The 27,436-nt window shown below is 40.9% G+C and overlaps 3 protein-coding genes across 5 annotated transcripts; 2 read left to right on the top strand and 1 right to left on the bottom strand.

The window, feature by feature from the left end:
- The first annotated feature begins 449 nt into the window (after positions 1-449).
- On the top strand, positions 450-3,264 carry rpl21 (ribosomal protein L21). The gene is made up of 6 exons (XM_028005289.1): positions 450-552; positions 1,152-1,230; positions 1,863-1,924; positions 2,370-2,482; positions 2,835-2,985; positions 3,138-3,264. The coding sequence occupies exons 2-6, from the start codon at positions 1,164-1,166 to the stop codon at positions 3,225-3,227; spliced, it is 483 nt and encodes a 160-aa protein (XP_027861090.1). The 5' UTR covers positions 450-552; positions 1,152-1,163; the 3' UTR covers positions 3,228-3,264.
- Positions 3,265-8,289: 5,025 nt separating this feature from the next.
- gtf3ab (general transcription factor IIIA, b) lies at positions 8,290-10,371 on the top strand. 2 transcript variants are annotated; one of them, XM_028005332.1, is made up of 9 exons: positions 8,290-8,489; positions 8,562-8,656; positions 8,729-8,825; positions 8,905-8,993; positions 9,074-9,147; positions 9,211-9,291; positions 9,373-9,605; positions 9,873-9,926; positions 10,004-10,371. In XM_028005332.1, the coding sequence occupies exons 1-9, from the start codon at positions 8,376-8,378 to the stop codon at positions 10,133-10,135; spliced, it is 969 nt and encodes a 322-aa protein (XP_027861133.1). In that variant the 5' UTR covers positions 8,290-8,375; the 3' UTR covers positions 10,136-10,371. The 2 variants fall into 2 exon arrangements, with proteins under 2 accessions (XP_027861133.1, XP_027861134.1); XM_028005333.1 differs by lacking the exons at positions 8,562-8,656; positions 8,729-8,825.
- Positions 10,372-11,686: 1,315 nt separating this feature from the next.
- lnx2a (ligand of numb-protein X 2a) lies at positions 11,687-27,352 on the bottom strand. Of its 2 annotated transcripts, XM_028005330.1 has the most exons (11): positions 26,504-27,352; positions 22,756-23,312; positions 17,525-17,760; positions 17,312-17,449; positions 17,036-17,235; positions 15,264-15,686; positions 14,105-14,278; positions 13,786-13,963; positions 13,469-13,694; positions 13,113-13,271; positions 11,687-12,434 (listed from the first exon to the last, which is right to left on the bottom strand). In XM_028005330.1, exons 2-11 carry the CDS (start codon positions 23,157-23,159, stop codon positions 12,299-12,301), a joined length of 2,274 nt encoding a protein of 757 aa, XP_027861131.1. In that variant the 5' UTR covers positions 23,160-23,312; positions 26,504-27,352; the 3' UTR covers positions 11,687-12,298. The 2 variants fall into 2 exon arrangements, with proteins under 2 accessions (XP_027861131.1, XP_027861132.1); XM_028005331.1 differs by lacking the exons at positions 22,756-23,312; positions 26,504-27,352 and adding an exon at positions 21,333-22,738.
- Between the last annotated feature and the right edge of the window lie 84 nt (positions 27,353-27,436).

Raw genomic sequence — 27,436 nt, 5'->3', positions numbered from 1 at the left:
ATAAATAAAAGAGCCAAACCATAGTTTTTCACAAGACAGAGAAAGGTTAGAACCAAAACAAGTGAGAAATATCTCCTTCCTGGAAATTTTTATTGTGGTAATGTAACTTGCAGATTCCCCGCTGCGTCATTAGTCTTCAGTAACCTTCGGATATTGTTCGGATATTTCCGTGATTATTTATTTATTTGTTTATTTATTCCAACAAAGCCAATTTACTAATTGTATTGTACGAACAAATGTATCAAGTATTGTCTACAGTGGTGCAGTGTTGCGGCCAACCTTTGAGACTGGTTGTCAAATAATTTCAGACTTTGTCAAGTAAATCATTGCTCCTCCCAATTTCATGTGAAATGCACACCTATAATTACTGTATATTTGAATTTTATTTAAAAGAAAAACACACACACGAAACACCTATTTAGTTATTAAAATAATCTAATTTCTTTTAGGTCAGGCAATAGGACTTTCTACCTGAATCCTACTTCACAAGGCGGAGTTTGGGGGCCTTTAATCTCTCTTTCCGCCGTACCCGCCATCTTGTAGAGACCGGGGGTAAGATGTTCTCCGTTTAAATTGTTATTTTCCTCTTTATTGTTACCTGATTTATGCATAGTTATGTCAGTACGGTCGCCGGAGATGTGTATTTACACGCTACAGAAATGTTATTGGGTGGAAAATAATCGCCGAGTGTAATTTTGTTCGCTAATTGTGATCATGAGGAGCAGCGTGGCTCTCCATGCGGCCCTGTCTGCTTCAGAAGCACTGGATAGAAGGCTTACTTATCCTCTAAAATACATTAAATATATAGTAAATACAGTTAACGGGGTTGTAGCACTAATGTTGTCATAAGACATATTTAGAGGTATGGACTACGGTGATGAATTGATTATCTCTGTAAACTCCACATTGTTTTATTATTCTGCAACGCAGCATACACAGCTTTGATTAAAATGGCAATTTGTTAAAAGAAAATTTCGAAATTATGATTTTATAATTTAGCACTAAATTAGATGCTGTAAAGAGTTTTTCGTTGGTGGGAGGGCACAACTATATTGCTATTTATGTGTTAAGCTACATAAACATTGACTTTTGGTAACATGTTTGTTGTAGACGGTGCATTTCGTAGGTTATTAAAGTCTATTTTTCCTCAGTTATCAGGCATCATGACGAACACCAGAGGCAAGCGGAGGGGGACCAGGTACATGTTTAGCAGGCCCTTCCGCAAACATGGTGAGTAGCTGGTTAAAGTTGATGTCTGGGTTCACAACTGGTCTGTCAAACTCCGGTCCTAAAGGGCCGCTGTCCTGCAATGTTAGATATGCCCCTGGTCCATCACACCTGAATCAGTTACCTGAATCATCTCCTAAACATCCATCGACTCTCTAATAACTCAAAACATTTAATTCAGGTGTTTTGAAGCAGGACACTGAGGACTGTTTCATGTTTCTTCAAAAAGAAGCTTAAAGAATAAAATATACCTTGGAAAATGTTTAACAACCTTGTAGGGAGTTTGTGTGAGGACAAGTGTTATATTTATGTTTTTATTTCTTTCAGTATTCTAATTGTATGTTTCCCCTGCTGGGATGAATAAAGTAACTCTTCTTCTTCTTTCTTCTTCTTATACATTTGTCTAACCTAAGCTACATGTTTCGCCTCTTATGTATTCTTGAAACATTGAAACAAGGTAATGAAATGGTGCCAAGTTGAAATTTTATTATTTCAGTAATAACCCAAAATTATGTAGCATTTTAATTGTTCAGCATTATGGGGACCTGTACACACGCTTGAATAGTGAAAATCAGCATTAAAAAAAATCATAATCATTATTTTAAATGTTTGCATTATTTTCCCCTACTCTGCAGGCCCAATCCCTCTGTCCACATACATGCGCATCTACAAGAAAGGAGACATCGTAGACATCAAGGTGGGATATTGCATATTCTTTTCTTCTGTATTACATATATTTAAAACTTTTAACATCTAGAAAAATCTTCTGTGTAGTCATATAGAGAATTTTAGTGCTTATGAATTTTCAAAAAAGCATAAAAGGGTTTGAGAACTAAAACGTGCGCAATGCTCCAGGCAACATATCTAAGCAGCTCAGTAAAGCAGTGAAATGGCCTTTTGCATTGAGCCGTTCCGCAACACAATTTCACCACGATGCTGCTTTAATTAAAGCAACACACATCAACAAAAACTGACAACAGTGTAGGTATTTTCAAAGAATAATCAAACACTGAGGATAGATAAAGCAAAAATCTACAGTTTGTTGGTATTAAAAGTGTGGAATTTTAAAAAGAATAAATATTGGTAGCTACTGGACTCCATGTTGTGATGGTGGATTCATCGTCATGTGGGTGTTTTTCCAGGGCACCGGTACCATTCAGAAAGGTATGCCTCATAAGTGCTACCACGGCAAAACAGGACGCGTCTACAATGTGACTCAACATGCTGTCGGCATTATTGTCAACAAGCAGGTCAAGTAAGTAGAAAATGGTTATTCTGTTTTACTTTAGACTCTGTAGAAGGGGAGCTGTGTTCTTTGCTCTGAGGGATGAACGTTTGCCTGAACCTCTGGTGTGTTTGTTTTAACTTTCTAAAACCCCCATCTTCACTTTGCCACCTGGATTCTCTCTGTCCTCAGTGGTCATTCATGTGGGGGAGAATAGCTCATCCTCAGGCACCCCGGTCTAAGCTGGTCTTTGGGCTTTGGGTTGTTTTGAGGAGACATCACAGGACTGCAGCTTTGCAGGGCATTGCAGACGAGTCGAAGCTGAAGCCACTCACTGCTGCAATGTTTTTATACCTGTGTCTGTGTTAACTTTCCTTTTCAGGGGCAAGATTCTGGCCAAAAGGATTAACGTGCGCATTGAGCACGTAAAGCATTCGAAGAGCAGGGACAGCTTCCTGCAGCGCGTCAAAGAGAACGAGCGCAAGAAGCTGGAGGCCAAGCAGAAAGGCACCTGGGTGGAACTGAAACGCCAGGTATGATCTGATCCTGAGAGGTTTAAGTGGAGAACAATATATGTTACAGAACTGCATTAAAAGCACCAAACCACTGCATTTCATTTCCTCCACAGAGATTTCACACTTTGTATGTTAAGTGTTATTGACTTTATTTTTGTTTTCCTCCTCAGCCCGCTCCTCCTCGTGAGGCTCACTTTGTCAGCACCAAGAAGAACGAGCCCCAGTTGCTGGAGCCAATCCCCTACGAGTTCATGGCATAAAGTGCTCAAATTAATAAAGATATTTGTACACATCCCATCTGACATGTTGTCGTCTTTGTGCACGCCTTTTTAAATGTGAAACAGCTGTGACGGGCCCTCACTCGGTGATGATTCTCCTCCTTTGATTTCCAAAAAATGAAATCAAATGCACCTCATTTCACCGGCGAACTGAGGGTGATGGGCCTATGTCACAAGCATTTCATATTGTTTGCACCAACCACATAACTAGGAGAGAAACACAGACAGGGCTAATGCCTTTACAGATGTCTAGCTATAGCTCTCCAGACTGCAGTTTTCTCATTGGTCAGAGCAGGACTGCGGTGGCCGGCTTCAGTCCTTGGGCTTTGAGAGTTCTGCATGTGTTGGATGTTCGCTTGAATTAGATGAATTCTCTGCTGTAACGTAGCTGTGTTGGAGCACCTAAAACATGGAGGACACTGGTCCTGGAGGTCTGGAGTCGGACATCCCTGGGAGAGACGAAAGTTAAAACAAAAGCTATTAGGAGGAGAAATGTGTAGAAGTTGTAACTAATTTGTAAATGTCAACTTTCTTAAGTGTTTTACTTGTGAAATATTTTGAGATGCAGTAACTTCTGAACAGACTCAGAGACACACTTTAGTTGTATATTTACTCCAAATAAACCTCTCCTAAACTCAATTAAAGCGAAAACCATAAATCCTGAAAAGCAATTTTTCAGTCTTTCAATTTTTGCATAATTGAAAGAGGTTAACTTTTACTGTAATTAAACAAGCAAACTACAAAATCTTCAAATATTGACAGTTTTAAAAATATTAAAATAGCAAAACTAAGTATCTTTATAAAGATTGATCCTGTACAACCAAGAGTTGCATAGTTTAGGAAAAATAGTTTTAGAATCACTTGCATTATCATAAAGCTGTTCAACTAAATGTAACAGAGCAAATGTAAGTCATGTTCTTTCTCAGGACTTAACCTGAGAATATACGTAGCTTGTAATAATTGCAGCTGTTCAGGAAACTGCAGGTTCAGATGATTTAATACTAACGCTCCAAACCCAACAGTTTACATCATTGGAAGTTATTGCATCACTTAGCTTTTCTTGTTTGTCCAGCAGGGGGCGGTGCGCACCATCTTGTCTCTAACTCTTAAGAGGTCCAGCTGCAGCTTTACTGTTATTGATGTGAACGATTATTACTCTCTTTTTTAACCATTCAGATAGTGTTGGCTATAGAATAATCTAATCCATGTTTGGGTTTAATCAAATTAAATGGGAATTGTGTTTTCCTATTTAATGTAAAAATATTTGGGTTATTTCTTTTTTGTGTGTCTTGCTCCGTTTAATAAACGGAAAGAGTATAATACAGAGCCAAGTCTCTGTTGGTGTGGGCCACTAGATATGTGCTGTTTAATCAGTGGAGGCTGAATGGCTGGTTGGTTATGTGACAAATAGGTTATCTCACCCCATCTCAGTACTTTACCCAATATTGACACAAATTATGACCAGTTTGCTGAGATAAGGCGGCTTAGGAAGGAGGAGAGGACCAAAGGATTCTTGTGGCAAAAACTAACATCATTTTCCTTGCGTGTTTTTTGATTTTTTTAAAAGTAAACAGTAGAGAGGTTACAGTGGCCAAAGTATTGACACCCCTTAAACATTTTCAAATTTTATGTGACAGGTTTATTTTCAAAGTGCAAAGAAAATGATTGAATGAAGTGTGTTTGTGAACATGCATTTTATTTTCTAGTCTTACTACAGATGTAGTCTTGACAAATCAGTTTAGGTCTGAACTTTGGCTAGGCCATAGGAAATTTGAGCTAAGCTATTTATTTATAGCTCTGGCTGGATGTTTAGGGTCCACCTCCAACTGAAGTCTTCTGTCATCAGCTTCCCTGTCCCTGATGATGAAAAGCATTCCCTACATCTTTATGCTGCCATATCGTTCCATGCAAACGGACAGTTAAGGTGGATCAACTTCCACAAACAAGCTGAGTTTATATTCAGATTAAATTATAGAGGCAGACTCTAGCATCTTGACAACTTCTGAAAATGACTGGTAGTGTTAGATTTAATTTAAGGGGATCAGCGGAAAAGAGCCTAAATACAAATGCATGCCACACTTTTCAGACTTTTACTCGGAAAACATTCTGAAAACAGTGCATCCTTGTCCTTCTACTCTGCAATTATTTGCAACTTTCTGTTTGTCTTTCACATGAAATACCCCCCCCCCCCCCCCCAAAAAAATCCCCACACTGATGTTTGTGGTTGTCACATAAACTGTGAAATACTTTAAGGTTTACAAACACTTTACAATGCATTATATTTACAAGAGGATGATGAATCTTCTAATATGTGACAAATTAAGGTGCTTCTATAATTGAACGTGCAGAGGCTTTCCGTCCTGCTCCTCTGTAACCCTGCCGGCCTGAGGTCAGTAGATTCAGACACCAGCCTTATCAGTACAAAGTAATAAGTGTCCAACAACCCAAAGAGATAAAACCAGGAAAAGCAGATGGAAAACCAAGATGCAATCAATCAATGAGCAGCCTGGCAGCCAAAGCCCTTGGTATTGATCGGCACGGTTTGGATCCAGCTCGTAGTATTCAGATAATGTTATCTGCACAGCTTTGTCTTGTATTCTCCCAGTTGAAAAACGAATATGAAAGAACACGTTTTAAAGCAATCGTCTCATTCTCTCTAACATAAAACCCTTTCCCCCCCTCCTCCATCAACATGCTCGGTTACTTTCTCCCTGTTTTTCCATGTGCTCTTTCAGATTCTCACTGACTCATGGAAGTTACTGATTGAAAGACGAAAAAGCACGTAGTCTGAGGGGAGAGGGAGAAAGCAAAGCCAGTTGGTAGGTGGGGCTGAGAGAGGGAGAAAGAGAGAGACCAGGCCTGTGGATAAAAGCTGCGGAGCACTATGAACTCCTTAATCACACACGTTTGACACACACAGATTGAGTCTGTCAGCTCAGCCAGCAGCTCAGAGCAGCTGTATCGACCCGGGTCGTTACACATTAACAACACACACACACACACAGGCAAACAGTAGATAGTAGGACATGAACACGGTTTGTTTTGTGGAGCTGCTGCATAGCGTGATATCCCAATATGAGCTCACACCATTTCAAATCACCTGGACTAGTCTGAGTAAGAATGCGGCATGTTAAAAATAAACACCATAGAGGCATAACTGAGAAAATGAAGAAGTTAACATAATCAACCCTAATTGCTCCATGAAATAGAGCATCAGCAGTCGCTCTGATGCTTGTAATGTTTGGGATGTGCTTAAGGATGCAGGAAAATCCCACCGCTTGCCAAACAGAGCTGCTGCATGCTGTATCTCTGTGTGCGATAGGTGGGGTGAGAGTCTTGTGTGGTTATCAGGGGCAGCCAGGTGTAGGCGCAGGGGTATATGTGGCTATCGGGCCAGCTGTATTGATCCACGCCCTGACGGCGGTGGTGGTAGTGGGGGCGCCGGATGAGGAGGGGAGGAGGAGGCTGATAACAGGGTTTACTGGATCCAGGCATGCTTACCTGAGAGCGTGGGAGGGCGCTGAGCTAACGCCCAACGCACACTCAATAGGCCTCATTCACAAAAGTCAGTCAAAGGTTTCACATGAGGGCAGAGCATGGGCGCATAAGGCGATCTGGAATGTTTGGACAAGTAGATAGCGTCTCTGGATTGGCCACCACTTTTTTTTTTTTTTAAAAGGATCAAAATGACATACGCACATTATGTTTAGTAGAAAAAAGTGTGTATTTGTTCGATCATAATATTATTAATTAATATATAGAAGCATAATAAATGTGTATACTTTGCAGCTACAGTTCTAATCTGGTGGCTAATTCAATCAATTAGCTGAATTTGATTGTGCAGGGAAAACTGAAAAGGATCAAAACTATTTTAAAAGACAAAAAGTACAGGGAACAGTTCAGAAAATGCAATTCTTATGTAAAAGTACCTATAAAATGCAAAATATTGAAAACAAAACAAAAAAATCTACCAAAAGATTTTAGATACTAGAAACTAAGAAAGACCTTAAATCCTTAATAAATCTATGTAATATTGACAAATTCTGTAGAATAACAGAAAACTAATAGAAATATACAAATGCAACTAGAAAAATCTACAAAAAAATTATAGGGCAAAAAAAAAAAAAAATGCAGCATATGTAAAATGACTGAAAACAAATTAGAAAAGTCAGAAAATCAGCAAAACGATTAGCAAAGAGACAAAATAGAAAATGAATCAGAAAATACTTAAAGATCCAAAACCAGAAACCAGACGTAAACTGAAGTAACTTCTGTAAACGCATGTACCAATAAAACTCCCTAAATAAAGTCATACAAAATTGACAAAAACTTCTCTAAAAGTTTTTTATTATGAAATCAAAAAATGTATAAGATTATCTAAAAATTTGCATGCTCAAAAAGTCTCATAAACCCAGGAAAAGACAGAACCAAACTGAAAAAAAAACTAAGAAACTCTCGGTTGTTTACAATAAAGAAATAAATGAATAAAGACACAACCAAAAAAAATAAAAGATTCAAAATTTATTTCATTTGCTCTGTTAAGCAATTTTAGGATTTAAATTTTTTTTTTTTAATATTTATTTGTTATTAATTTATTTATTTTTACTTATGGGCCACACTACACAGAATCTTGTTAGGAACTTTTTTTCACAGCAATAAATCACACCTTCAAAGGAGATGCTATTAATAGAGAGATAAGATTAAGATTAGGGCAGTAAAATCTCAATGTGTCATACTGATGCAGACAATCAGACGCCTTTTTTCCTCCTGCCTGTCACCACATGGATCAGGAGTTCAGGTCACATTCAACAGGAAGCCTGGCTGACATTTCTCCAAAGATTGAGTGGAAACAGAAAAAAAGGGTAGATATATACTATATGTTATATATATACATATATATTACTATATGTTTCTATCAGTAAATCTGATCAGAGGGTCTTCTGAAATATATTCTCCTGTTTGTTTAGCTTAAAAATGGCAGGACATTCCTTTTCTAAATGGAATGGTACATCCCAATCATATAAATGAAGCCCAGGTGGAGCTGGTGTTTGTGGGTCATTGAGTGTCCTACCAGTTTTCACAAACCCTTGTTTGAGGAAACGGCACAAAACCTGGCAACTGTTTTTAAAAATGGGTGAACGGTTGCAAAGTCAAAACACGTACGTTTGCTCTTTTTCTGATTGCAGCGCCACATTTAGGAAGTCGTGGAAGTTAGAGGCTCATCTGTGCAAACACACTGGATTGGTAAGACTGACTGCATGATGCTGCCTCCTGTTCGCCCTGCGTTCTCAGTTGAAGCTTGTGGGTTTGTCTTAGAAACCATTTTCCTGTGAGAGCTGCGAGAAGAGTTTCTGCGCTCGCTATGAGCTCACCAGGCATGAACGAGTGCATAGCGGTGAAAAACCACATACGTAAGATCCACAATTGTTTAAAATAAGAAAGGTCACCTTCTGGGTGTCGTTAGTTACCGGCCTGGTTTGCAGGTGTCCCATGGATGGATGTTTGGAGGCCTTTGGGAAAAATGCCACCATGAAGAACCACATAACTCGAGTCCACCAGCACCAGGAAGACAGATATAAAGTACAGCTGTTCACCCTGTTAATTAAGATAAAAATTAAATTTTCTGTTTTGCTTATGCATGTTCCCCCCGTCCCTGTAGTGCGACTATGAAGGCTGTGAAAAGGATTTCAGCAAGAAGAAACAACTAAAAGCTCACAAGTGTGAACATGGAGAACCATTGGCTTTTCAGTAAGTGGATATTGGAAACATTCAAAATATAAAGAACTGTCAATATTTTTCTCTCTGCATAAAGGCTTCTCTTCTTATAGCTGCACATTCAACGGATGTGGGAAAGACTTTCCCAGTCGAGAGAAACTGAAGCATCACGAGAAAGTTCATCAAGGTGTGTTGACTTTTTTTTTTTTTTAAGAGTTACTCTCTAAAACTGCTGCCTCTCGTTTTGCAGGTTACCCCTGCAGCTTTGACCTGTGTCCTACCTTGAGTAAAACATGGACTGAATATCTAAAGCACAGAGCCCAACACAGAGGTACAGTATGTACGCCTTGCTATGCTCATGCACTTTTTTTTCTGAACGTCAATTAAAAAAAAAAAAAAAAAATTTTCTCAGAGAAGCTCGTGTGTGAAAAGTGCAATAGACTCTTCAACAACACCTGGTTTTTGCGCCTGCATGAGCTGCGTGCGCACTCTGGGGAGAAGAGGTACTTCCTGTGCCCCAGAGAGGGCTGTAACAGGAAGTTCACCCGCCGTGTTAAACTGGAGAGTCATGTACTGGGAGACCATGAAGGGAAGAAACCCTTCTCCTGTGCATATCCTGGCTGTGGGAAGAGCTTTGCCTTGAAGGTAAGGGACAATGATGCAAAATATCTTAACTTGAAGCTATTTTTAGAGCCACTCTACCAAAGAGTGATCCGTTTTTGCCTTCCATTTGATTTAACAGGTCTTGAATATTGGCCAAACTCTTAGGTTTCAGTAAATTCACCTGTATTAGGGCAAATGTTACTCTTTATGAAGCCATGGAGAAACCCTTAGCTTTCTGACTTGTTCAGAAACATTACATGGATTGATTAGTTTTGGACAAAATTATACTCCAAACTTTCTGCTCAACAGGAAAGCGTATGGCGACATGGTGTGGTTCACAACCCTGCAAAAAGAGAGCTGAAGGTAAATTATGCATTTAGTCCTCAATTTCTTGTTCATATGATCATCATTAGGTTTATATTTATTTGCACTCCTTTCAGAAACGGAAGCCTAAAATGGACAAGCCCTCGCAGGTTGCACAGGAGGCCACCCAATCGGCTGCAGATGATCAAGAAACCGGCAAGCTTGCTGCAAAGCTGCACAGTACAACTCTGGAGGAAAACGTATCTTGAATCTTACTCGTTAGTCTAGGGGTGACCTTTAATTGGAAAGCATTCATATACTTCCTACTGATTCTGAAAGTGTGAATAAATCCCCCGTTCAAAGCAAAACATAAGCAGTCTTCCTACACCTATTTTGTGCTAAAGCTACTAGTCCAAGTCAATGTATGGGTAGCTATTGCTACTATTGTAGAAATAATTTTAAAAAAAAGTATGCTCTTGCTGAGAATAAAGGGGTCAAAATTAAATTGGGGGTGGGGAGTAGTTATTGCCATGAAATGTAATGCTCTTCAGTGCATTTGAGGCACAGCAGCTTGTTTAAATGCATGTTTTTAAACATTTTCTGGGAGGGTAAGGCAAGATGGATTTCAATTTCCATTTAACTCTTTAAAGCGATTAAGGTAAAAGTTGCTTCAACTTTTCATCAAGTTGCAATCACAAACTTCAACTGGGTGCATTTTAGTGGACATGTGAGTAGTATAATGTGAAGTGTATTTGGTCACTGAGGGTAAATACTTGATCACCTTTCACCAAGTCTCCTGGTTTACAAATGTACCAGCACATTCTAGACAAATCTGCCCAAATTATTTGACATGTGCATCAATCTGAGTCTTGCCACAGACTCTCAATTGATGAGCTGAAACTGCACCATTCCAAGACAGGAGTATATCTCTGACCCAAACCATTGTATCGCATTTTGTATATTTCAAGTTGTCCTGCAAGAACCTCTGCAGGTCAGCTTGAAGAGGTCATTGAAGGCTGTCCTGGTGGTAAATCTTACTGCAGCCAATAAGATTCTTTCAGTATTCCCCTCTATTAAATCATCCCCACTGCAAAATGCTGCCACCACGTTTCATTAGAAGGATGATATACAGTGCTAGTTTCCCTCCACACAGTGATTTTAATATATTTTAGCATACAATGTTTCATTTTAGTCAAGGCAGACTTTTTGTCCACATGTTTGTGTCCCAACATGGCTTGTGGCAAACAGGTTTTCATTATGGCTTCTTTCATGCTGTCCTTACACTCACTTACCAATTATGGTAAGTGAGTGTAATCGGGGGCAACATATTCTTGCCTCCCTGCTCTGGCTTCCTATTAACTTGATTAAATAAAAAAAAACTTTTAATCCACAACCAGGCCCTTAAATTCATTCTGGACCTTTGAGATCATCTAGCTTCATCTAGGATTCTGGTTTTTGAGTCAAATGTTTGTTACTTTGAATCTGTTTTAAAGCCTGTGTAGACCAGGTTTTTCAAGCAGTGGCTGTAAGGCTTTAGAAGACCCTTCCATTGTCCACATGTGGCATGTACTTTAAGAAACATTATTATTCTGTCTTAATTGTTCTGCCTTTGAATCTAATATAAAAGGTGCTTCAGAAATAAAATGGAACTATTTTGTGTTCAGTCAGATTAAAAATTGCAGTGAAATTCTGGTGTGAAGTGACCAATTGATCAAAAATGCGTCAAAGCTCTGCTATTTAACATTTGGTGAGTTGAACCATTTGTGGCAGTAATTTCTTTGAAGAGCCTTTCAACAGAATCAAGGACATGGAGACGCCAATCCTTAAAAGGAAATGTTTATTAAACAAAACACACATTCACACATGTATAAAAGGTCAGCTGGTTGTATGGTGATGATACCTGAGGGCTGACCTCCCTCAGGATGCGGCAGGTTTCTAATAAGGCCTTGGGCTCATTCAGATGGAAACATCGCTGATGCAGCAGAGCAACCTGATGAAGGGGATTTGTGTTTTTTTTATTTCATTTCTTTTCATCTAGGATGGCAGAGGATCAGATCACGTTCATCTGAAACATTTCGGACTTGCAACGATGCCTCCACCTGAATAAAACCCTGAGGTTCTACCACTGCTCAGTGAGGTGAATACAGCACAGACTGCATGTTAACAGTTGCAGCACGGCTCTCCCTGCGGGAGTGAAGACAACATGACCATATGAAACACAGCAGTCTGTTTAGGAGTGCAGTCTGTCGAGTGACGTGGCACAATCTGGATCGGTCCCCCCGCCTCGCTTGGTCCTGCTGGGTCTACAACAGTCCTGGATGTGTTTGGTCCTGGATTAAGCCCTGTATGGAGCAATGTACAGTAGTTCACTTTGGCCGAGGTTGTTCCCGATTTAGAACAGTCTGGGTGAAGCCTGCTGACTTTTGTCCTGGTTACACCAGGCTGCCGGGCCAGGAGACCACGGTCAGCGCCACCCGGCTGCGCTGCTCCTTTAACATCGGCACCAGAGCTGAGTGGCTCATTCCTGCTGTGGACAGGCCGTTTACTGCGACTATCATGTCTCCACACCTAGAGCAACAGAGTTCGAGAAGTGGACTTTACACTGCAGTTTTTTAACAGAGCTTTTTCTTTACCTTCTTCACCATAAGAAGAAGGTAAAGAAATTTTGCCACATTATTTTTGCCATAATGCTACAAAATAAAAATGCGTCTTCGTTCAGCTAAGCCTGTCGCAATAAGTAATCTCAAGATAAATTACAATTAGTTGAATAATTCCCATTCTGATCATCAATTTGTTTAGGGATATTTTTAAATTTATGGTTTCAGTTGTAAGTGGGTTTTATTTATATTGTTTTTGGTTGTGATTTTTAAAAATATCTTCCAGTTTCAGTGTAACATGTTCTTCACAAAATTAAGGTCTTTGAGAGGGAAAACATATTCCATTATCATAATAATAATTGAAAATAGTCTCAAAATAACAGAAATATGCAACTTTCCTGAAACTTTTATGGATCTTACTAGTTAAATTTGTGGAAAATACAAAATATGTTTTTGGGAAATAACCTTGTAAGTATCGAGAAAGTAACCTGTGCATTCCATGAGAGTTTCAGGAAAATATGCTATAATTTCCAGAAACTACACAATAAGTACACAATATGCTTTGGAAAGTAATTTGCAAGTTCCTGAAAGTAACTTATAGGTTCTGGGAAATTATGTAACCATTGCATAATAATCACTGATTGCTCACTTAAGGCGGCCATCGTAGTATGCAGGCGTGCCAAGGACGATAGTTTTGATGAAAAATGCCTGGTTGCCATGGCTTTCCTCATAGCCCCCAACGATGCTGAAGCCCCAGCTCCCGGGATGGCTCCTCCGCAACACAATCTCATGGCTACTGTGCAGGTAGCTGCAAGAAGAGAAAAGTGGAGACATGTAGAATAAAGTCATCTACTCACACTTGAAATGCTGCAATACTTTAAAGTTGAGAGTTAAAAGGATCCTGGTACTTTTTCCACATTTGTTCCAACAACAAACCTGAATGTATTCTATTAGCAGTTTACGTGATAAACATCAACAAGCAGAGGTTGAGCCAGTCTTTCTCACCTAGGCAGGCCCAGCCACATGACCCACGAGGGAGACCAGTTTGCATCGAAGTCGCTGTCGTGGCCATGAGGCAGCAACTCGTCATGGTCGTGCTCCTCCACCATGCTGACCTCTAGCACTCTCAGCTGCACCGAGGGGGAAGCAGCGCTGGCCTTCAACGTCCCGACAGCCTCGCTGTGGCTCAGGTATGTCAGGTCCTGACCGTTGATGCTTAGCAGGATATCACCTGAAGGGAAGGAAGCAAAAAGAAAGAAAGAAACGTTTTTCAGGTAACGCTCAGGTGTCCTGACTCCTGGCCGCTGAAAACGAGGGTGCACCTCTTTTGATTCGTCCATCCCGGGACAAGCAGCCATGTGGCTGAACGCTTGTCACAAAGATCGGCAGCTCCCCGCTCTTGCTGCCCCGGCCTCCTGCCACGGTCATGCCCAGGGACTCGAGGGGTTCCTTCTTCACAGTGATGTGTTTCTCCTTACATGTCACACACTGGGACAGATCCTGGGAGACATCAGAAATCACAGACTCGAATGTTTCCAGTTCATCCTAAGACGCATCCTTCTCTGAAGACTCCAAGCTAAAAATACATTTATGTAGCATGCAGATGGGAAAACTAGTGCACACACATACACAAAACCTTACTCTGTGAGTGCTAGTGCGGGACAGGTGTACGGGCACAGGGCTTGGAGTAGAGCTGTGATTTGGCAGGAAGTGATCAAGGCAGTACAGGTCTCTGGTTGAGCTTGATTTTGGCGGTGGGGGTGGAGTTGGTTTGTTGGGTCGGCCAATCAGGAGGTGGACTCTCTCCCCGCTTGCCTGCAGAAGCACAGAGATGGTGTTTCAGTCCCTTCATACATCTGAACTTTGTTTGAAACAAAACTTTTTCTACATAAGTATCTTGACTAAACTGTAACTTACCGAATAAATGGTGACAAATTGTATCTAATGTGAGTGTGACTGATTTTATAGAAAAATACTACTAGTTGCTTTACAATATTTGAACAGAAAGTGTGTTTTATTTAAATATATATAGAAATGATTTATTTTGATGATTTATTTATTTAGTATTTATTTTACCTATGATTTATTTTGCAAAACTTAGTTTTTGCATATTTTTATACTTCCATTTGGGTCTCAGCTGCTTCTAAAATAGCCCAAGCGCTTAAAAAACACCATCCAGCTCCTTTTAGTAAGAAGTTATTTTTTTGTGTGTATTTGGATAATAAGCCTTTTCAAAAACCTCTTGATTGTTGAGTCACACTGTGCCGTTACCTAGCAACCCCAGACAAGGACAGCCCATCACCTAACAGTTCAAGTAAATTTGATCAGCTGGTTTTACCACTGTATTCACGGTACAATGGCTGCTGGAAAACAAGTATTTTGTTGTTGATTTACTATCCAGGAATCACTTCCTACATTCTTGTTCGTTGTGCAGAAGGCTCTTCTTCTGCTTTTCAAAGATATACGATTGTATAATTGTGCATCTGTTTGCAGCCATTTTCACGTGAGAGTGTCAACATTGAGTTGGTTGGCTAGCAGCAGCTATTTGGATTTAAAGAGACAAGAGGCCCTAAAACAACTCATTCTGAAAAGAGCTCAAAATCGGCAGAACTGAACAGACTAAAATCTCATTATCTAAGAATGATTTTGTGAGCAAAATGTAATGAATATGTTTTGCATAACCCATATATCTATTCTAACCTGTTTAAGGAAGCATAAGACTTTTGCACAGTACTGTGAATCTACTCCTCTTCTGATGATACCTAAATAATCTAACCATCACAACAACCTGCATCCACACCTGTATGATCTGAGCCGCCTGTTCAGGCGTGCCATGGCAAAGGTCCTGATCGTTGACAGCCAGAACTCTGTCGTTGCTCCGCAGTCTGCCATCCTTCGCAGCCAGGCCTCCTTCCAAGAGGTCCAACACAAACACCCCTGATTCGTCCGTTCGACGGACCAGCTTTATGCCGAGCTGCTCTGTGGAGTCTCGCTTGTGAAGCGTGATTCTTAGGGTGGCGGGGCTGGAGGGGGCGCCCTCGGGCGTGGAGCAGGGGGCGTGGGGCACAGCCGGGGTGGTGGAGGACGAAGAGGAGGAGGAGGGAGGAGCCCTGGAGGCACAGCGGCGCTCCCTCAGCACGGTCAGCTGCAGGGTGGTGCAGGGCCGCGCCAGGGTGGTGCGGGCAAAGCTGTGGGGGACGTTACTGATGTCCACGTTGTTCACCTTGGAAACAAATACATCAAAGCAGATGTGCATTAATGTAAATAAATTTTTATTCTCAATAGAAATTAATGATCAATATTCAATCGTTTTTTCCTGCTCCTAAACCAGTGGTTCCCAAAGATTTTCTGGGTCCCCCTATGGATTACAATAAAATCCCTCCCCAAAAATGAAAAAAAAAATCAACTGAGCACACACGTCGTTCAAGCAAACATAAACCTATACACATATTTTGTTTTCAAACTCCACTGAAGTTTATTTCACACTTCAGGTTGCAACAAAACAAACTATAAACCATCTTTACAGTAAAACACTTTTGTGTAACTATTTTTTTTTTTCAGTCATCCATACCGCATCCCGTTCCCCCCCTGCAATGGCACTGCACCCCCCTAGGGGGCGCGGCCCACACTTTGGGAACCACTGTCTTAAACAATGAATATATTCTTTAAGCTGTTAAACTTTTTTTTGACTTGTATTTGTTGTTTAGACCCAGAATGATATTTTTCTTAAAATTATTGTTTAAAGTTATTGTTTTAGATTTATGTCATGTTATGATAGTAATCCCTCATCAAAAACAGACTTGTTGCCTTGATTCTTTCATGCATATTTGAAAAATCCTTTAATCTCCCCTGGCAGTCATCCAGTGTGCCTAAATGCTTGCTCTCACAAAGCGCTGATTATTTATACACAGCTCCTCCTTGGAGCTGTATGGAGCTGTCAGCTCCTCCAGACTAGCGGCAGCAGCAATTAGCAAACATCTGATTGAATCGTGCCTCTGCTGAGCTTATGACACAAACTACATCTTAGTGCAGCACTCCTAGAAACGTTGTAAACAGCATCATGGAGGAGGATTGTTGTGACGACGTGCTAAAGGCGGAGTGTCAGAGCAAAGGCTTCTTAAAGAGACAGAGGCACAATTTCATTGACAGCTGAACGTAACACAGTTACTTTATTGTGCAATAAAATGGAACTATGTGCCTACAAACTACATGATACTGCCTCTTTAAAATTCCTGCCAGTATCTGAAGTTAACTTATCTCTGAGTTTAAGTGACATATAAGCTGCAACATTTTCTAAAAAAACCCCTATCAATTATATAAGTTTTTAACCCCGGACAGATATGTCTGTTTATATGAACCAATAACTGAGATGAATTATGCCTCCTCTTCAATGGCTGCAAGTCTTTTGGGGTAAACTTTGCCACAGGTTCTCAATTGCTTTAAGGTCTTTACTTTGATTGGGCCATTTCAACAAGGGAATCTTGTGAGCTGCAAGAGGAATACCTGGAAGGTTTTTTTTTAAATAGAAAAAGTGAATGTTTTATACATGATAAACAGAAGCTGATCCCTCACCTGCAGTATCTGATCTCCAGCCAGCAGTCTCCCGTCTCGTGCAATGACCCCGTCTCGGTACACTTCCTGAATCACTATGTTGATGAGAGGCGTCTCATTTCCGCCAACGATGCTGATTCCCAGCTCAACGTACGGGTTGGCTCTGTGGACCTCTATGGTCGTTATCTCTCCTTCGGGAAGGGAAGGTAACTTCACGCACCCTAAAAGACAAACCAAACAGCTGTAGGTCGCTTTCACTAGAGCCAAGCATGCTCAGAGAAATGAAGGATGACATACCTTCCTCTGCAGACAGAGGTGGAGACTCAGGGCAATCCCAGCCAGAGGAGGTGGAGCTGACAGAGCGGAGGAGATGGATGCAGGGGTTACTGAGGGGCCGCTTCACCCTAGGGACCACACACTCCAACCCCACCACACCTGGGAACAGGCAGAACATAAAGTCTTAGCTTATCATTTTCCTTCACTCAGAGGAAGCCTGGAGGTTGAGCTCACTGTCTTCTTCATTGCTTTCTTCAAATGCAGGGTTGTCGAGGCCGGCGTCGTCGGTCCATGCAGATCCATTGCTGCAGGCGGTGGTGGGGCCAGAGTGCGGCGAAGGCGAGCGTTCTCTCAGGTCTGTCTGCGGGGAGTGAGGCGATATGGGAGGGGTGGTCACCATGGCTCGCTCATCGCCGCTCTCACATCGTGGCCCGTCCACAGTTGTCTGCTGACACCGAGTCCCAGGACACCTTTCACCAAGAAACAGGTCTGTTACGCCATCAGATTCCTCTATTTGTAACAGATTTTTGACGACTATATAACTGGTTATGAGTTGGACTTATTTTACTTGTTAGGTTGTTTGGGACTTGTTGTAATTTGACACCATTTAAGTAAAACTGCATGGATCTGACTTAAAGAGAAGTAAAGCATAGACTGAGAAACCCTTTCCCAACAAATTGATGTTGAATTCTGCATCAGTTTCTATGCTGAAAGGTGAAAACAGTTACAATATTCTTAAGCATACCCCTTCATAAGATTTTAAGAGTCTCTTTACCCTTCTGGACTTATTTCAGAGTGAAGACAAACATTACTATGACGCATTCTAACCAGCATAAATTTTTTTCTGCTACTTCCCTGAAATAGGTTCTGCACAATTTGGAGTTATGGATGCTTTCTCTCTGCAAATATCAGCTTCATGGTGACCATAGTGTGGGTTGCTTTTTGAAATGCCAAATGGTTTGCTTCAATCATCTGTTCATGTTCTGGTTGATTCATAATGTTTTCTTTGTAATGGTTTTGGTCAGATGTGAAAAGGGGAATGTTTACAGCATTTTAAAATGTTTTCAGCATTTTCAAATGTTTACAGCATTTTCAAAAGATGGTATATTTTATCCGTGAAAATTTTATGCAAAATCTCCATTACACTGACTATTTCTTTATGAGTTAATGTTTTCTAGACAATACAGTTCATAATACAAGTCCATTCTTCTAAACCTTACCTCAGACTATACTCTTTTAACTTCAATTGCAAGATGGAAGCAAGATAAAACTATTTTTGATAATTCTGGTAACAGTGGTGTGTAAATTATATAGAGTCACAACAAATTTAAGAAAAATGGCGTAGCAATGAAAAAATCTGAATTGGAATCAAAATTCCTTGTGGAGGAAAGCACAAGGAAATTTAAAAATAATCATGCATAATAATAATAAAATTAAAAAAGGTTATTGATAATGGTCCCAGAAAACCACCTTTCCTGAAAAAAGTTCCTGCAGAAATGTGGCCTTAAATTCACATTGATGGGGAATTAGAGAAATTTTCACTAACAGATTGTGCAGTTTTTTTACTTTAGAAAAGCTGTAAATGTTCATCCTAATAAAGTTCAATCATATTCAACGGTTGTTCACTTTAAATAGGAATGCTAAATAAACCCTGGGACATACATGGGTACATTTAAAAATGGCTCTGGCCTAGAGCTCTCACATGGAATCACAGTTGTCATCATAATATCAGCATGTGCAATATCAAAGGACTCTCTGGATGCAATATTTGGTACAGTAATATTTCAAGTGTGATGCATTCACACGCTGTTTGCAAAAACATGACTCACTGCTTGTGATGTACAGTGAGATGTCAAAGTTTGTGGCAAGCTGGTAGAAACTTCTTGATGACAAAAAAGAAGCAGAAAGAGGACAGAAATGCAATAAATTTTTATTCAATATTATTATTGCAATAATAAATAAAAACTGTCAAATTGCATCAGTCCCTGATATCCAGACACCTGCTTTATGTGCTTGAAAAGGCTGGATATGAAAAGATCAAAGCTGCTAATGTAAGGAGAGACCCTTCTTTAAAAATACACAGCAACAAATAGACTCAAAGGATTAGACTGTTCACATCCTTGTTTGACCCTGGAGTCTTTCCTTCAAGCAGTATACAGGTGGGTTATGCAACATAACAAAGGTCTGCTGAGAAACATTCAAAGAAACTTTGTGCAAGGATAGTAGGAAAGTACTAGGTCTCTGTTTTCAATCAAAAGATGCATTAGTCAGACAATAATCAAGAAAACCTTAAAGAAGACACTTTTTTGGTACCAATAACAAACAAGCCCACCTTGAACACAAATAAAACGTTGCATTTTGGCAGATCTTCTACCGTGTTATCCTGTATTCTAATCCGCAACATAAACAACATTGACTCTCAATGTCACATGTGGACTGCAGACCCTTGGCTCCGATTAGCTTCTTACGGCAGCAGGGTAAGCGTGTGTGGAACCCACGTGGGGCCAGAGAGTAATCTTTACTTAAAAATGTCAGCTTGTTAAACTCATTTGATCTGTCTTACATCATCCCTTCTTGACATCTCAACATGCAACAGGGAAAATAAGTATTGAACACATTGACTTTTTGGATAAATGTATAAAATGTATCCAGTCCAAATAGGAATTGATCCATGATTAGGGTGAATGTGTTAAATGAGAATGATACAGCAAATAGTTATTGAATACCTAATCAAAATGGGCTTTAAAAACCACAGGAAAAAAACCCTAGGAAAATTAGTTCTATCAATATTTGGAAAGCAATCAGGGCAGAATGGCATTAGTCCTAATTGATGGTCTGCAACCTTATTGTTGTGAAACATACTGAAGAGGCAATCTTTTCTGAACTTCTCAGTATTCCATTGACCACAGTTGAAGCCATAATCCAGAAGTGGAACTAACATAATTTCCCCATACAACAAATAGTTGCTCCTCTGTCTGAGGAGTCAAAAAGTAAGAGAAACAAGAAGTAATGCACTCAAATTCCACATTACACACTCACAGCACAAGACTCCACTAATGAAGAAAACAAATTGAAGTTTGTTTAACACTTGCTGGAGAATATTGGACAAGCAGGAGGAGTATGATCTGGCCAAATGTGACCAAAGTTAAAATATTTTGATGTCACTGGACATCACCAAAAAAAAAAAAAAAAAAAGCCACACTAAAAGTGAGTTTTGAAGGTGTGAACATCATGATGTGACGATGACCGTGTAACTGAAGGGATGACGAATTTGCATATTTACTGAGATATTCTTAACTACTGTAGAATCTAAAGATGAAATGAGAGTGGAACTTTGAGCATGACAACGATCCCAAGGAAACCCTCGTTTGGTCCCTGGGAAAGAAAGTTCAGCTGTTGAAATGACCAATTCAGTCACCAAACTAGAACATTAAAGATCAGAATACTTAAGATCGGAAGACAGTTTCTTTGGAAGAGTGTTTCAAAGTCGCACCTGAGAAATGCAGGCAATGCTAGTTTCTGAATACAGGAGACGGCACAAGAGGGCACAGTCTTAGTTAAAAGAAAAATCAACAGCTCTCCTATTAAAGCACCTGTCTCACAGCCACTTCTATCATAGTGGTATAGACAGCATGCTAAGCTTCTTAAGGAACATATCCTCAACTTCAGTGTGGTGTTAGGCTGGCAGTGGATAGCCAGTGGTAATCCAGTGTCAAACACTCATGCATACAGCAAGAGGTAACACCATTGATCAAGTCTACTCTTATCCTTAAATAAAGATCTTTATATGTTAATATGATATTTACACATTTGCTTAAATTACATTACCTATTTTCACAGCTGGATATCCTACAGCAAACTAGATGGATTAAGGAAATTGGCAAACACATACCAACCTGTGTCCTATAGAGAACTGGATCAAATCAATTAAAACAGTCAAACCAAGTACAAAAAAAGAGAGTAAACTCAAGTGGACACCAGTAAGAAATAGATTCTGTTATATCCCCAGAACTGTCATCACGTCCCACCGTGTCCCACTCACCACAGGCCTGGGTTGCCCTTGGCCGTTTCACAGAAGAAGTGGTTGAAAAGATCTCTGGTGTTGAAGTTGCCCAGCATAGTTGTGAAATGAGAACATGAACCTGCTGGCCAGCCAACCTATGACTGCGGTAGGGAACCACTAATCCTCCATCACATGACCCACAGCTCAATAATCCCTTCTGGGTTCTGACAGCACCTGGTCCAAATAGGCCGACAGCCAAAGTGTGTAGAGGTTAAAGGTAACGTGGGTAAATCTATCTGATTCTTAGATAATGGTAAAAAAAATACAATGAAGAGTGAATAGTTCAGGCAGGCAGTTTGCAACAGTAAAATCATTATTTCATTTTTTCTTTTATTGCTAGACAAGTTTTATTTCGACATCAACAATGAGATTTCACAAGACAGGATGAGGTATTTCGGTATGTGGAGTCGAGTGCCAGTATAATAACCTAATCAAATCTTCCATACCGCTTTCTAAGCCATCCTACTGCAACACGACCACTGAATGTGTCAGATCTGCACTAGAAAGATTCCTCACGATCGCCATCTTTTTCCTAAGTATATGTGGGAGGTTTCTGAACCAGTTTTAGCTTTGCTGCAGAGAAGCAAATACTGTCAGTATTTTCAACTGCTTATCAGCAGCTTGATCTGCAACCAGATGAATTCACAGCTTTCTCCAGTCTCCAAGCAAACATCCAATGTGGAGTTTGGAGATGTGTGCGCCTTTCCGCTGCTGGGGTCCTTGTGGGGAGCCCCGCACACAATGATCTCTATGCGCAAGAATCTGAGCATGACTAATCATCACTGTATTCAAAAAAAATCCCAGATTGACCAACGTATCAGAAAAAGAAGCTGTAGGATCACTGAGGCGTCTGGGATGTAGTTGTTTGTTTTTTTAGCACATGTAGTTGAATATCATCTGCATAGAAAAGGAAATTATTATCATAGTAGTGAAGAAATTATCCAAAAGAAATGCATGCAGATAGATAGTGAATAGTTTTGGGACCACGAACTGCTTCTTGATGTACACCTAATTTACCCTCATTAGGTGGCTGACCTAATGAGAATACATTATTGCATAGAGGGCTTTGTTTAACCTGTGTGAGGTAGTAAATTCAGGGCAGGGTCATCATGATCCCAGAGGATAAAACAAAATACTTCTACTGATAGTTTTTTAGCCGGGGCTAATCAAAAGAAATTATAATTATGGTATCTCCACTGTCAGCGCTTAGCAAGCACTTAACTGCCAAACTAGTAAAGTCTTTTGTAGATACCTTAAAAACTGCCATAAAACAGAAGTCTCCTTATCTCTAAATTGTTTATGAAATACCAATTGACAGGCGCACATAATGTCTGACCTATGTGTACACAGCTTGAATCAATCCATCACTTGATTTATAAGTTAATTACATCAGCTTTATTACCTGTGCTTGAGGTGCGCCTCCAGGTCACATCGAGGCATGCTGAGGGAGCAGACGGGACTCAAAGGGCAGGTCACAGACAGCTTGTCTAGCAGCTTGTGCACCAGGATGCTGGATCTGCGGCATGCCTGCAGCTGCAGCCTTGTCCTGTCCAGAGGGCAGAAATCCCTTTCCTGGAGGAAGCTGCGCAGGCAGCGGGCGCAGAAGGTGTGTCCGCACGGTGTGTCGAGGGGCTGCACCAGCGGCTGCAGGCAGATGTGGCACACAAGGTCGTCGTCCACCTCCAGGCGGTAATTATAAAGGTGGTTCTCCCAGCTGCGGTGGATCTGGCCACACTCTGGACACGCGGCCTCCAGGGGCGGCTCCGAGGGCTTGACAACGTCTACGTCGCAGCCAGGGCTGCCCATCGCTTCTCCTTCAGCGCAGCTCAGCTTTGGCACAAATGACTCCAGTTGGGCTGCAGGGATGGGAAGGGGCGCACACTCCTATCCCATAGGCCTCAAACGTCAAATAGGTTGCAGAGAGGACAGAAGCCCTCCAGCGGCTGATGGCACATAGCCCTGCAGGTCAAAGGGCACAGCAGGAATGTTCAACAGCTGTTTCAGGAAAACGAGTGTCTCATTATACGCTGGCGAAATTATTCATGTGGCAAATGCCTTGTGCACGTGTTTGCGCTAAGTGCGTGCGTGCGTGAGAGCCTGCCGAGATTATGTATTGCGGCTCCTGTTCGCTAATCTGACGGTATAATCTCTCTTTTGCTCCAATCTTCCAATTCCACAGAGAGGGAATTATATGGGATTGAGGCAGAGAGAGGACTCAGATCAGAGAAAGCGGGATTGAGAAAAGCAGAGGCAAAGTCAGCAGGAGGTAGGGAGCAGCGGAGGCAGAGAAAGAGATTTGAAGAACGGTGAAAGAGATCAACGGGATGTGTAAACAGACACAAAGCAACCAACAAACAGGAGGGAGGGACGGAGGCTGCAAATGCTGCGAGAGGAGAACAAAGGAAAATGACAGGGTGGATTTATACACACTCCATGTTCAGTGCAGGCACTAAGGACATGCCTTAAGCAAGATCTTGAAATAAAGCACTAAGCTGAGCTTTGGGGTCCCTGAAGCTAAAGGGGAGAGTCTACTCAGATCTACAGCAGCTCTCCACTGCCTCTCAATAGTTTACACAACCCTGTTCAAACGTAAAAAGAATTACACTATAATAAATAATCTCAAAACTTTCTCTACCTTCAACGTTACATATTTGTTGTTGTACAATTAAACAAAAAATATATGTTAGGTGCAAAAATCCAAAAAGATAAATAAAGGCACACCGACCTGGTTGCATTAATGTAGACAAATTATTTGTTTAAGCAACTTTTGATTTAATATCAGCATCTATTCTGAGTCTAATTAATCTGAAATAAAGCTATGTTGTAGGAATTTTTGTAACTATACCGTTTTCCATATATCCTGATTAAGAGATAGCGTTGCAGAATACTCTTTTCTTCCAATGACACCAGGCAGCTACAATCTTCAAATGTTTTTGTGAGAGAAAGTGTTATTGTCCGAATAAACAAAACCACACAACCCAAAGGCATGTTTAGTGTATAAATAACAGTAAAGATCACCAAAGGAACACAAGGCATGGTGGTAGTAGGTTGATGAAATTATGAATAGTTCCAAATTCTGGTCATTTCAGATCCAAAACCTGCAGATGCCTGCTCAGTGGTGGTTCTACTATCGATATACCCCTCATTCCAAAGCACATAGGCTAGTCTCCTAATCCTCAGTACTAACCAGTAAATGCCTTCTCAACCCGTTAACTGCATGCATAAAAGCAATAGAAAACCTTTTCAAGGCACAACTGAGAAATTAGTTACAAATTTTTCTTTGCTATTGTGCGCTGCACCTTCTATCGTCATCCCCGGAAACCTGCCCACATAGCCATATAAAAAACCGTGGGATTTCATTTTTCAGCAACACAATGAGTTCAAGCAAACATCAAAATCAATAAAAATGAATTTATAAGAGGAAAAATTACGTTTTTGGAGTCCAGAACTAAGTCTGATAGAGAATTAGCTGAGTGGGCAATTATTTAGACATCAAGATGTGGGATGCTGCTAGATTCTTCCCAAAGCAGATTGAATGAATTAAATTGAATTAAATCACAGAAATGTGTTATTGCAGATGTTTTATTTTCACTAATAAATTTGTTTATGACTTATTATAAACAAATGTATATATATATATATATATACATATTCAGAATGTGCATCACTTTAAAGGTGGAAAAAGTTTATTTATTTATTTATTTATTTTTATTTTGATAGTCACGTTTATTTACCTTACAAAAACAATTTGACAGGAGTGGTGTACTTAGGATCCACTGTATATAAACCTCATCATCACCACCCACTCCCCTTCCTGTGTGGGCCTGATGCCATCAGCTGACGACAGAGGGCGTGCTTCTCCGCTCAGCTGGCCCGGCCAAGCCACAGTGACTACCTGCCTTTGTTCCTGTCTCCATGACGACCTGGATCCTGTTCTGCTCACTGGGGCTTGACATTCAGAGGGAAGCCAGCGAAGGATGCAGGGGACTGAGGCACACAGCAGATGCACTTCTCCCAGCAGGATGCTCTACTCCTCCCCACTACACCCACGAAAGCTTGTCACAGGGTGATCAGACGCCCCTTCCCCGTCCCCCTTCCTGTTTGATTTGCCTTTTTAGCTGCGTTTCGCCCCCCTTTTTAAATCTACACCCGTACCCAGCAGTTACCTACATGTATGTCTCCTTCCTTTATGTGTGACTGGAACGCTTCTGTCCCCATCCCGCAGCTGGACATGAATTAATCATGAAGACACAAGGCTTCTCTGTTTCTATAACAAAGCTGTGACATCACCACAAAACACGCAGGCATGCAAGCAAAAAGCAAACAAGCACACGTCAAGCACAGGAGCCTTTTTTAGGCAGCAGGCCCTGAGAAACCAACCGTGTCAATAAGTAAAGACTTCAGATGTCCTAATTATGAAAACACCGACATCTATTTTAAACAGGGGAGGACTCTGTTGCAACCTAGAAGTAAACCTGAAGATTGTAAATCATTACAGCAATCCTTTATAAAAACCTATTAATAAGTGACATTACTGCACCTGTGCTGTGTTCTGTTTTTTTTACAAGGCATAATCAAATCCCACAGTGGTACATAAAGGAGTTACTTATTCAAACATGGCATGATGTCTAAGGCCACAGATCTCAAAACTCGAGTCCTTTCGGTTTAGCCTACATTTTGACAAAACCCCTCATCCTGGAAAAAAAATGAAAAGGAGGCCTGCTGCTGTTCTGCAAGGTTCTGCAAGGTCTGTTGCAACTGACTGCTTTTTTTCTCCACACATCTACAAGACAGACATGCACTGATGATAACAAAAACTGTCACTGGTTTAATTGGAAATTGCAATCCCCCCCCCTTTTTTTGTCTGTTTGTTTGTTTACCCCCTCTCGTTGTCATTATCCTCATTTTTTTTCTGGGCAACGCACAAACTGCAGCGTCATAATTTCCGATTGTTTAGACAGGAAAGATGTTGAAATTACCCCCCCCCACCTCCCATCCCTCTCCATCTGTCTGACTCCATCCCATCCTCCTTCCAGGAGCGGCAGAGAGAGGACAGAAGGACAGAAGGACAGAAGAAGCGACAGTACCAATGCAAAGCCGGCCACACACTGACACCACTCATGCATGCAGATGTGAAGGATGATAGCTACCTTTTTCGCCGGCGGCTCCTCCGCGCTGAGCGCTCGGGCCCCGAACAGGGGTGGTGGGAGGGGGGGAGGCGGTCAACTGTCAGCGGCGGGACCTCGATCACGCATTCGCCGCAACCGAGCGGACCGCAAACCCGCACGAAAACGCCCCCGTGCCTTTGCTGACGCTGGCTCCGCCTACTTGTGTCAATCAAAGTGGGAGTGGGCGGGATATGAGTGCGCCAGCTGAGGTAGAGGTGGCTTGTTTTCTGCCTGTACAAAAATCTACTTTTAAAAACCTTGGTTGTCTTGAGTTTAATTTATTTATGTCAACGCATGTAATTTTCATATTCATGCAACATTGTAGGGCGGCTTATCTCTTTCTCAAGATTCTCTCATGAATTTCAGTGGTTTTTAATATGGGCTCTTCGCCCAGGGCACCATCCATTTAGGGTGCGGTAAAAAAACTCAAAGAAAGAAACATTTGCCTTTACTGCGGTTTTACCTGTCTGTTAGTCTGTCAGTCTGTCTGCCTATCTGATATTTTACAGTAAGATGTCCTGGAGGACCCCATCAATGGTTTCTTATGCCTCTTTTGCTTATGGTGCTCCTCTGTCAATTTCTGTCTCTCCGCATGGTTAGAAAGGCAATGCAAACGACGTTGAAGTCAAGGGCATGATCCTTACCCAATATGATTAACAGTGATGTTTTGAACTTCCTCTTCCTTTCTCTGCTCTCTGATCTGCCACGCTCCTTTTCAACTCCTGGATTTTGGGGCCACAGTTCAGATAGATGAGCTTTTGAGAAATTTGCATAAAAGATCAAATAAAACGGACATGAAGCACGACTTCTAATCAAATGTTTTCTTTTAATTAAGATTAAATATTAATCTAAAACAGAAATTTAACATGTCAAACAATTCAGAAAAACATCAGCAGCTCCCCAAATTACTCATAT

The sequence above is a fragment of the Xiphophorus couchianus genome, chromosome 21 (assembly GCF_001444195.1).
Source record: "Xiphophorus couchianus chromosome 21, X_couchianus-1.0, whole genome shotgun sequence".
NCBI classification, from domain to species: Eukaryota; Metazoa; Chordata; class Actinopteri; order Cyprinodontiformes; family Poeciliidae; genus Xiphophorus; species Xiphophorus couchianus.
Note: the sequence above shows the minus strand (reverse complement) of the source record. Positions and strands in the feature narration are given on the sequence as shown.

Excerpts from the sequence above, each read along its gene's own strand:
- rpl21 (XM_028005289.1), top strand. The coding sequence starts at position 1,164 with ATGACGAACACCAGAGGCAAGCGGAGGGGGACCAGGTACATGTTTAGC. Across the intron at positions 2,483-2,834 it reads ATTGTCAACAAGCAGGTCAA|GGGCAAGATTCTGGCCAAAA; the intron begins GTAAGTAGAAAA and ends TTTCCTTTTCAG. Across the intron at positions 2,986-3,137 it reads GGGTGGAACTGAAACGCCAG|CCCGCTCCTCCTCGTGAGGC; the intron begins GTATGATCTGAT and ends TTTCCTCCTCAG.
- lnx2a (XM_028005330.1), bottom strand. The coding sequence starts at position 23,159 with ATGGGCAGCCCTGGCTGCGACGTAGACGTTGTCAAGCCCTCGGAGCCG. Across the intron at positions 15,687-17,035 it reads CTGGAGATCAGATACTGCAG|GTGAACAACGTGGACATCAG; the intron begins GTGAGGGATCAG and ends TTTGTTTCCAAG. Across the intron at positions 14,279-15,263 it reads AGGCGGCTCAGATCATACAG|GCAAGCGGGGAGAGAGTCCA; the intron begins GTGTGGATGCAG and ends GTGCTTCTGCAG.
- gtf3ab (XM_028005332.1), top strand. The coding sequence starts at position 8,376 with ATGGGTGAACGGTTGCAAAGTCAAAACACGTACGTTTGCTCTTTTTCT. Across the intron at positions 8,994-9,073 it reads GGAGAACCATTGGCTTTTCA|CTGCACATTCAACGGATGTG; the intron begins GTAAGTGGATAT and ends CTCTTCTTATAG. Across the intron at positions 9,148-9,210 it reads TCACGAGAAAGTTCATCAAG|GTTACCCCTGCAGCTTTGAC; the intron begins GTGTGTTGACTT and ends CTCGTTTTGCAG.